This window comes from Biomphalaria glabrata, chromosome 3 (genome assembly GCF_947242115.1).
Source record: "Biomphalaria glabrata chromosome 3, xgBioGlab47.1, whole genome shotgun sequence".
In the NCBI taxonomy this organism is placed as follows: domain Eukaryota; kingdom Metazoa; phylum Mollusca; class Gastropoda; family Planorbidae; genus Biomphalaria; species Biomphalaria glabrata.
Genome location: NC_074713.1, coordinates 23,963,913 through 23,974,504, shown reverse-complemented (window position 1 = coordinate 23,974,504; position 10,592 = coordinate 23,963,913). Strand labels below are relative to the sequence as shown.

The 10,592-nt window shown below is 40.1% G+C and overlaps 1 protein-coding gene across 1 annotated transcript; it reads right to left on the bottom strand.

Annotated features, from left to right (window-relative positions):
- Positions 1 to 682: 682 nt before the first annotated feature.
- On the bottom strand, positions 683 to 1,777 carry LOC106078238 (FMRFamide receptor-like). The gene has a single exon (XM_013239059.2). It carries the CDS (start codon positions 1,775 to 1,777, stop codon positions 683 to 685), a length of 1,095 nt encoding a protein of 364 aa, XP_013094513.2.
- Positions 1,778 to 10,592: the final 8,815 nt, after the last annotated feature.

Sequence of the window (10,592 nt, the reverse complement as noted above, 5' to 3'; positions counted from 1 at the left end):
GTCCCAGGTACAGAAACAAAAAACACCAGATCACAAAGATTATCGCCTGTCACACAGACAGAAGTAGGGGCCTACTGTACTGACCACTGGTCAAATGTTTAGGAGGCAGCATGGACTCTACTTTATTATATTACTCCGCCCTAACCCATTTAACAATAAGCGGAAGTAAAATTATACAATCTGGCACTAGCCTATATAAATAAAAATAAATCTAGCATATACAAGTACTAAATATCCAAAATACTTATAAATAGCTCTGGGAGCGCAAGCTCACAATGGATTTAGCGTTATATATATATATATATATATATATATATATATATATATATATATATATATATATATATATATATATATATATATATATATATATATATATATATATATATATATATACATACATACACACACACATATATATATATATATATATATATATATATATATATATATATATATATATATATATAGGGGCCTATATATATAATAGGAACCAGGCATAAATAAATTCTATAAATAGAATACTATATTTTTATTACTTTTGTATATCGATTGCCTCGATGCCACATTTTAGTTAGCTCTAAAGAACATAATAAAGATAAAGGTTTGCATGATATCTTAAAAGAATTGTGTCCTTTTTTGATTGTCCGAGAATGTATATCTCTAAATAAGCCAAGTAGCATTAAATCATAATATCTTTCTCATTTTCAGTATGATAGTCACCCTTCTGCGCTTTGGCAATGCCTTCGCTCTGAATATTTGTTCCAAAGACCAATCGCAAATGGAACATGGACATGAAAATGTTCCTGAATTTGCTACTCATGTACAGAAAGATGAAAAAGTTCACCAGAGAGTTCAGACCGTCCATGGGGTAAAAGCTGGAGAAAAGCGTGACAAAGAGATTCTTGTACAGACCGGTCATTTTGAACTCTTTGATGAAGATCATCATGAAAGTAATAACCACGCCAGGGATGGAGAAAACGATAAAAGAAAAAGAGATGAAGATGACCATTTTAACCAGCTTCTTGTCCCTGCCCGTCAAAGAGGAACTGCTGTTTGAAACCTGCTTCCTCCATTGAACTGTTCTTGTAAATGACCGGATGAGGGCGAAAGTGCATGCCGTAACGACGCCAAAAGCTAAGAGCTGGAAGACGACCATGGCCATCAAAGTGAAGCCTTCCAGGCTCGCGGCCATTGGGGGGTGAATCAGGCCCAAAGTGGTTTTGTTGACCCTGGCGTTGTAGGCTGGGCCCAGCCTGCTGGCAAGAAATGCAGGGACGACTGTCGCCATGACAACGCAGAACACGGTGAAGGAGGTTACGATGGACACCTTTGGGGTGATGATGGTTCTGACCTTCAGCGGCAAGGACACGCACATAAACCTCTCCACAGTGATTACTGCCGTCATCATGCTGGCCACACGGCTGCACCCGGCGTAGGGCCACCCGAACGAGATGTATCCGACCGAGTCTACCACCTCGAAGTAGGTCACGGCTTGTATGACACCAGGGTTGTAGACAACGCTGAACCCCAACAGCATCAGGACCACGCCTGTGTCGGCCACGGACAAGCTAAAGAAAGAAATGTTGGTGGTGTCCTTGAAGCCGATCTTGAAGAAGATGATGACCTTGATGACGTTGACCACCACCCCGAGAAAGCCCACCGCCCCGGAGAAGAAGAAGTAGTTGACCGTGGTGATGGTATACAGCATGGGGCTACTGATGCAGCTGGCCATGCAGTCAAATGGAACCACACTTGAAGAAGTTAAATTTAACATAGCTATCTACTAAGCATTAAAGGCTTCGAAATTCCCTTTTCTTTCGTTAATTAAATAGTAATCCAAATAATGTTTAATTAGTTCTAAGATTCTTTCTTTTAAAGCTAAATCCTTTTATTTTCACACAGAATCAAACTCAGAGCTTCTTTTGCACTATACAGCTTCAACATCTGAGCTCTTATAATAATCTTAGCTCTGAGCTAAACGACCACATTTATACCCAAACTTGTTTCTTTTTTGAATTTTTTTTTTAAACGCCCCCGACCCCAAATCAAATTTAGAAAGACTTAGGACTAAAACATGTGCAAGATTTAAAAAAAAAAGAAATGATACGTGAAATAGTCAATGGGGGGATAGTGTTGTTAAGATTTATTTCGTGTAATGAGCGCATGATAGTTCATGTTTTTAATCACTCCTTGCCGCAATGATCCCTCCGAGGTCTACAACGATTAGTGCCTTCACATAATTGCAAGGGAAGATGGGTCAATTGGTAAATGATAAAATTGACTTTTGATTTCAATTCATTGATCAATGTCGTACTTCTGCTGGCGCGATCCCGAGTCACGTGATAATAAATGCAAGACCTTGTTAAAACGAACCTATTAGTTGAAAGCTACAAACGTGTACGAATAGCGTAATTGGCGTATCGCGAACGTTTCGAGTTCTTAATTGGAATTTTTTTTTACTAACAAAGCGATAGATAGTAAGATAGCAAAGTGATTGCCTACTAATATCTAAATGTATGCCTTTAAGCAAAACTTTACCATATCATTAATCGCTTGTTCAAGTGTCATGCACGCATGTCATGGTTTGCCTACAAACAAATTGATTGGCGATACCTTGATTCTTACAAATAATAATAATAAAGCTTTTCTAAAGGTCCGAAGATTAATACATAACAAATACCATGATCTAAAACTTAGCTTTGGGTATGGATATCGTAGGCTTACTAGTGAGAGGTCACGATCCGGTCAATACCAACAGTAACGGCACACATAGTTACTGAAGCGGTAAAAAAAGAGACTTTTTTTAAAAAATGAAAGATATTTTACGTTTCAACATAAGCTTAACATTGGACTTTTTTTTTCATAATCTTTCTTTTATGTATGTGTGTGTATATGTTTGAATAGTCGTAGGATAAATCAAATCTTCTCCCCCCCCCCTCTCTGTTATTGCTGCCTGGGAGTGTAGTATGTACTTTGTATGACTAAATCCAGCCTGCTGACATACCCTGACGTCGTGCAGAAGATTTGCGCTAAGACCAGGCTATAAGATGGTGCACTGCACCTACCTACACAAACTAAAATTTATACAGACTTGTAGAAATATGCTATACGTATAGTACGCAATAGAAATAAAAATATATCTATAATGTGTAAGTAACTTCTATGCGTCGTTCTCCTTTGCAGCGAAATGTTCAAAACGTTTATCTACTCAAAAGTTCATAAGTAAATGTAATGTTTCATTCTTCTTCCAAAACAAGCGAAATGTTTATAAAACCTGCTCATATACCGATTTGAAATTGTCAGGTAGACCTGTGCTACTGCTCTTTGAACTCTAGGTCAGCAAAAGCGAATAAGAGCCTCCCTTTGACCGAACTGCATGACAAGTGTAGGCTATGCGTAGACTGAACGTATACTGCTTTTTCTGGCCGGGGGGGGGGGGGGGGGGTCAGACGCGCGGTTAAATTCGTGTTTTTTTTTTTGACTTAAACTTCCAATGATACGGTCACTCCGAGCTCGCGGACTAGAGAGGCGCGTACACCGGGACCCCCGCCATTTTCCTTGACTCTACCAGGCTGACGGTGCGGGACACTCCATTTATGTAAAGGCGCCTGGGTGTTGACATACATAAAGTTCCCCTTTCAGACCTTTGAGATCTAAAGGGCAGATGATGTAAAGGCCATCTGTTTCTGTAGCCCACAGTTGACGAGGGTGTCATATGGTAATGTATGATGACCAACCGCATTTACTTTCCCCAACTAATGAGAGGGGCCCCCAAATTAGTGTTTTTTACATTAAAAATTAATGTTAGGTGCCCATTAGAGCTGGGTGGACTCAGAGGCGCCCAAAGATCCCTAAATTAAAATCCCAGTCTTCAGCAGTATTTGAACCCGGGACCTCAGTTCTGAAGCCAAGCGCTTTACCGCTCAGCCACCGCGTCCCCTAAATAGATTCGGCCTAGATCAATATCAATATTATTATTATTTATTGTTCGTTTTTAGTGATGAAATTGTGTTATTTCCTAGAAACTCTGTAAATATCTGTGGCATTTTACGTCTCGAGAGACGATCTTTTCCCTTTACTACTTCTTATGTGGCTAAAGTGGCCAATCCTTGATACACAGCTGCGGTTGCAGATTGGGCATATGAAATCACCAGGCCCTGTTGCATTTTCAGCCTTCTTTCTGCTTCTGTTGTGCAATCCGAGACCCTTATCTTATGCTCTCTCTCCATGTGGATCTATCCAGTGCTACTTTTTCCCAGCTGCTAGTGTCGATTTTAAATTGCTTCATGTCACGTTTGCATACATCTGTATACCGTAAAAGTGGGCGACCAGCGGCTCTCCTGCCTTCAATAAGATCGCCATACAGGATGTCTTGTGGAAGTCGACCTACTGGCATTCTGTGAACGTGGCCAAGCCAGACAAGGCGTCTGCTGCTGATAACAGAGAGGATGTCCTGCACCCTGCTCTTCGTAGCTCTTCCTCATTGGTTATCTTCTCTTGCCATCTTATTTTAAAGATCCGCCTTATGCATTGGAGGTGGAAGATATTCAGTTTTTTTCCTACCGTGAGTAGGTTGACCATGTTTCACTTCCGTATAGCAAAGTGCTCATCACACAGGTCCGGTAGACTAAGGCTTTAGTATTGTTAGTCAGCAATATGTTGTCCCACACTCTTTTCTGCAACCGTGACATGGTGCCCGTTGCTTTGGCTATTCTATTGTTGATGTCTTTATCCAGTAGAGCATCGTTGGATATGATGGAGCCAAGATAGCAAAAGTAATTAACATTTTCAAGTTGTTGGCCATTAATGTTTACTTGAAGTGAGGTATTTGTGTTTTGGACAAGTAGGCCTATCTTGGTCTTGCTTTGACTAATATTTAAGCCGAACTTCTGGCAAGCGGCTGATATTTTGTCAACCAGGGTCTGAAGCTGGATATCAGAGCTGCATCATCAGCATACAGGAGTTCTCTGATAAGTATCCTCCTAACCTTGGTTTTTGCCCGCAGCCTTGATACATTGAATATTTTTCCAGAGGATCTTGTATGGAGAAACACACCTTCGTTGATGTCGTTGTATGCATAATGTAGTAGACAAGAGATGAATATGCCAAACAGAGTAGGTGCGAGCACACATCCCTGCTTGACACCACATCTAACCTCAAAAGGTGCTGATTGGGCTCCATTGAATTTGACAGTATAAATATATTTCACAGCTTTTACTCGTCGATAACTCTCCTATACTCTCCTATTGCATCCATGTAAAGTCTGTAAAGTTTTTGTCAAAAGCATTGAAGAGCTACGTGGCTTCTAGCTTCTGAAACTGTTCGGGTTCAATGCTTTCTTCCAGTTATTGATCAGTTGATCAGTTCTCTGGATCATCGATTTAAAGCATGCGATAATATCTGCTGACATTTTCTCTTCGCTACGACCTGACGTAGTTCTGATGGAGCGGGTGGCCGTTGTCTTAAAGTTCTTTTAAATATGGTGATGTTGTGAGAGTAATTTTTGATGCCCTTTTTATGATGTTTTCTAGACGGCGCAACAGTTTAGATAAAGCGTTGCCTTGTTAACAAGTTGTTCCGTATGTTAGCAGACTTTGCTACCTACTTAGTTGTTATTGCTAAAAGTGGACATGACTATAAGCACTCCACTACCTACCTATCAAATGCTTCCCAATGGCATGCGTATTAAACAGCCTCTGACAACCAGTCCAACTCCTGGCCTTCATATGTGGTTCAGAATTGAGTCCGGCGGAACTGTTTTCACTAAGAGAAGGGGTGACGGCGAGTAAATGGCTCGTAAGCCAGTAAGCTTCGGGCAGGAGGGACTCGTTAGCCTAAGAGAAGGAAAACTCTGAATTCCAACATCTGCTGCTTTTAAGCTATACCTAATCATGGGAAAGGCTTCGGGAATCAACCCTAAGGAAAAATTAGGAGTTGGCGACCCTTAGTCAGAGTCTACGACCCCGCTGACACCAAACTGTATCGGTACTTGCCTTTCCTTTGGATACATCAGCTGCGTGGAGAGGGGGAACTGATGTGTGGGTGACATGGTTCCGACCACAGCAAATGCCCAGGCATTTGTCTCATTTGTTTTTTTAAGATCATTTTCGAGTTAAGATGTTTTTTTAAGATCATTTTCCAGTTAAATAAAGATGTCTTGTCGCGGATGCAAAAGTCGTCAACATATTCTCGCACAACAGGTGGGATAAATTAGCCTTATTGACATAATAAAGTCTTAAGCTGAGTAGAATCCCATTAGCGGAATCGAATTGAAACCTTTAAAAAAACCAATAAAACTCAAAACCTTTTTTAGGTCCATTTTGTTGCAGACATCTATCGTGAAAACAGTCTGTATCCTAAAAGGTCCACCACAGTAGACGAAACTTCGTCTCTTGAGTTATATATATATATTAGTAAACATTACTATTTCTGCTTCATTTATATTCAAATTTGTATTTTATGACTACAATTTAGAACTAAAATTAATGGAATGCCTTGGCGTCTTTATTAGCACGCTTCGTCAGGTCGCGCGCCACACAGTTTGAGAAACGCTGTTCTAATGTCATAAAACAATATAATACATCTACCAGGACACGACGTTGATTTGCTGACCACACTTGTTGAGGAAATGGTCATTGTGACCCAAATCAATAATTGATATGAATGATCGAGACTCACTCGGTTAATCGATTGAACTATTCAACTTTCAATAGCGAACAACAAAAAAAAAAACGACAGGACGAAAGTCGATAAACTGAAAACCGCTGACAATATGAAGTTTCACTACACACAGTCTTTTCAGAGAAGGCGTGGTTCTCGGCTAGACTAGCAAACCCAAATTCCCCGAATAATTTCCCGTTACAGCTTCAACACTCTTCAACACAATCATAGTTCTTACAATACAGTGATACGTCTTACACTCTTCAACACAATCATAGTTCTTACGTATTAAAATACAGTGATACGTCTTACACTCTTCAACACAATCATAGTTCTTACGTATTAAAATACAGTGATACGTCTTACACTCTTCAACACAATCATAGTTCTTACGCATTAAAATACAGTGATACGTCTTACACTCTTCAACACAATCATAGTTCTTACGCATTAAAATACAGTGATACGTCTTACACTCTTCAACACAGCCATAGCTATACAGTCTACACCATGGGCATGGATTTTTGCTTTCATTTTGTTTATTTTAGGTGAGATTTTAATACTAAATCATCACTTACCACAGCACAGCCGAGGCAGTTTTGAGTTAAAAACCCTCTACCAGGGGGTTTTGAGTTTAAATCCCCCTACCAGGGGATTTGAGATTTAAAAAAACCCTATCAGGGGGTTTTGAGATACAAATCCCTCTACCAGGGGGCTTTGAGTTTAAAACCCCCTACAAGGGGGTTTTAAATTTTAAACCCCCTACCAGAGGTTTTTGCAGTTAAATCCCCCTCTTCTATAAAACAAAACAAAAAAAAAGGAAACGACAATCCCCAAATTCCAACAGCACAGTTGAGGAAGATTTTGATTTTAAAACCCCCTCCAAAATTTACGATAAACCCCATCTTCAAAATAAAAAAAAGCAAATTACACACTCAAAATTCCATGAGCGTAGCCAAAGGGGTTTTGAGTTTCAACCCCCTTCCCCTCCAGTTGGGGTTTGAAGCTAAAAAGTACCTCTTCAATATAAAAAAAAAGCAAATTACACACTATAAAATCTATGAGCGTAGCCAAAGGGGTTTTGAGTGTAAATCCCCCTCCTCCAGATGGCTTTTTCTTTAAAGTTTAAAACCCCTCCAGATGGTTTTGAGTTTAAAATTCCCCTACAGCGCGTTCAGAGTTGAAAACCTCTCTCTTCAATATTATTTTAAAGCAAACTATAGTCACCAAATTCTATGATCGTAGCTAAATGGGGTTTTGAATTAAAAACAAAACAAAAAAAAACTCCAGAGATTTCTTAGTTTAAAACCCCTCAACAGATGATTTGACGAAAAAACTTTCCTTTTCGATATAAAATCTAAAGCGAAATACAGGCATGTAATTCCAAGAGCGTAGTCAAGAAAGGTTACAAATTTCTACCAGTGGCTTGGGCTCATTAATAAAGTGTGAATAGTCTTCTGCCGAAATTGAAAATCATTAAATGTATCTCAACAAAGATGGTTAAGACAGATTTTAGGAGTCAGTCATAGAGATCGGGTCTAAATCAAAGAAATCATATGCCGAACTGGGAGTCAAATCCTTAGTAAGGTTGTGACAGAGCGTCGCATGAGGTTTTGCGGGACATGTTCTCACACAAAATGAATTACGCAAAATAAGAGTTGCGGAAACAGCTTGCCGGAAAATGCGCCGAACGGCGCGAGAGGGTCTAAGTCAGTAAGAATAGTACATTAGGTTTTTGAAATAAAACTATTTAATAGCAAGATAATGCACTGTAGATACCTCAGAATATGCATTTTGTTGGCTTTCAATACCAGAAATAGTGCCCAGCTCTCGAACTCCCCCAGACCCTCTTGCTAGCAAGGTCGGGGAGTCTACAATGAACAATAAACGTCTTCCGAAAGGGTCAGATGTAATAAAGATTAATTATGTACACACACACACACACACACATATATATATAAATTTTCCGCGTGGGGGATTCCCCCCCCCCCAAAACCCTCCCCGAAAAAAAATCCTGGCTACGTCCATGGTCTACACTCTTCAACACAATTATAGCTCTACAGTCTACACTCTTCAACACAGCCATAGCTCTACAGTCTACACTCTTCAACACAGCCATAGCTCTACAGTCTACACTCTTCAACACAATTATAGCTCTACAGTCTACACTCTTCAACACAGCCATAGCTCTACAGTCTACACTCTTCAACACAGCCATAGCTCTACAGTCTACACTCTTCAACACAGCCATAGCTCTACAGTCTACACTCTTCAACACAGCCATAGCTCTACAGTCTACACTCTTCAACACAGCCATAGCTCTACAGTCTACACTCTTCAACACAATTATAGCTCTACAGTCTACACTCTTCAACACAGCCATAGCTCTACAGTCTACACTCTTCAACACAGCCATAGCTCTACAGTCTACACTCCTCAACACAGCCATAGCTCTACAGTCTACACTCTTCAACACAGCCATAGCTCTACAGTCTACACTCTTCAACACAATTATAGCTCTACAGTCTACACTCCTCAACACAGCCATAGCTCTACAGTCTACACTCTTCAACACAATCATAGCTCTACAATCTACACTCTTCAACACAGCCATAGATCTACAGTCTACACTATTCAACACAGCCATAGCTCTACAGTCTAAGCTCTTAAACATAGCCATAGCTCTACAGTCTACACTCTTCAACACAATCATAGCTCTACAGTCTACACTCTTAAACACAGCCATAGCTCTACAGTCTACACTCTTCAACACAGCCATAGCTCTACAGTCTAAGCTCTTCAACACAGCCATAGCTCTATAGTCTAAGCTCTTCAACACAGCCATAGCTCTACAGTTTACACTATTCAACACAGCCATAGCTCTTCAGTCTATTTTTTCACTAGAAAGTCGGATCTACCAAAGTCAATGAACCACTGTAACTCCTACCGTACTATTGGTTCTTATACCAAAGACTAAAGACAGCATTTTCTTTTCCTAGTAAGTTGTTTGGCACGAGAGCTACTGGAGGCCAATTAGCCAAACGAAATCGGCTGCGACTGGAAACATCTTGATAATACAATTTAGTAGCACGAGGTTTCTGTAAATCACGTTAAAATGTTTGTAAAATGTGTTAAATGTTTTGGATGTTCCTTCAACGTTGAAGATAATCTACTTCCTAGTGCAAACCTCCCGCAGGACGACGGGGGATGGCAGCGAGAAGGTTATGAACGCGGGATCATCGAGACGACCGAACAACAGTCCAGCGCGCATATACCGCGCTGCCAGGCAGCCATCCATAGCTATATAAGCATGTATCAGCGTTGTTAGATGAAGCTTTGAGAATGTCGAGTGGTTGCGCAATGGTTCACCTGATGCTAGAACAAATTAGAAAAGAAAAACTGCATTCTTAGATAGAATTATGGCGATTTTCGGTATCTTGTGCGCGCTGAAACACACACACACACAAGCGCATTTTGTGGGAAAACAGAGAAACTTTATGTGCCAAACAACGATCCGTTATTTGGCTTGGTTGAGATGCTTGACAAAATTCAACCCAACCATATAAGAACCTCGTCAACGAATTAAGAACACTGAGGCTTATGACCGGAACCTCGGATATACGATTCAAAATGAACTTATTGCATATTTTCCCGTCATCCTTGACTGCACGCTTGATGTTAACCGTAAAGAGCAGATGTTTTTTACATAGCGTTTTCTTGACGTTTTAGATCCAGATTCATGCAGCCGTTGGGCCTTCGAATGAGTGAATCCATCCAAAATTTAACCCCACCCATTGACCGAATTTCTAAAATAGAAATCCCACAGAACCCTCCTTGGTTGATGAACAAACCCAAATTAAATTTATCCCTCCTTAATTTCAAAAAAGAAAATACAGACCCAAGCATACTTCAAGTCCACTTTAGGGAAC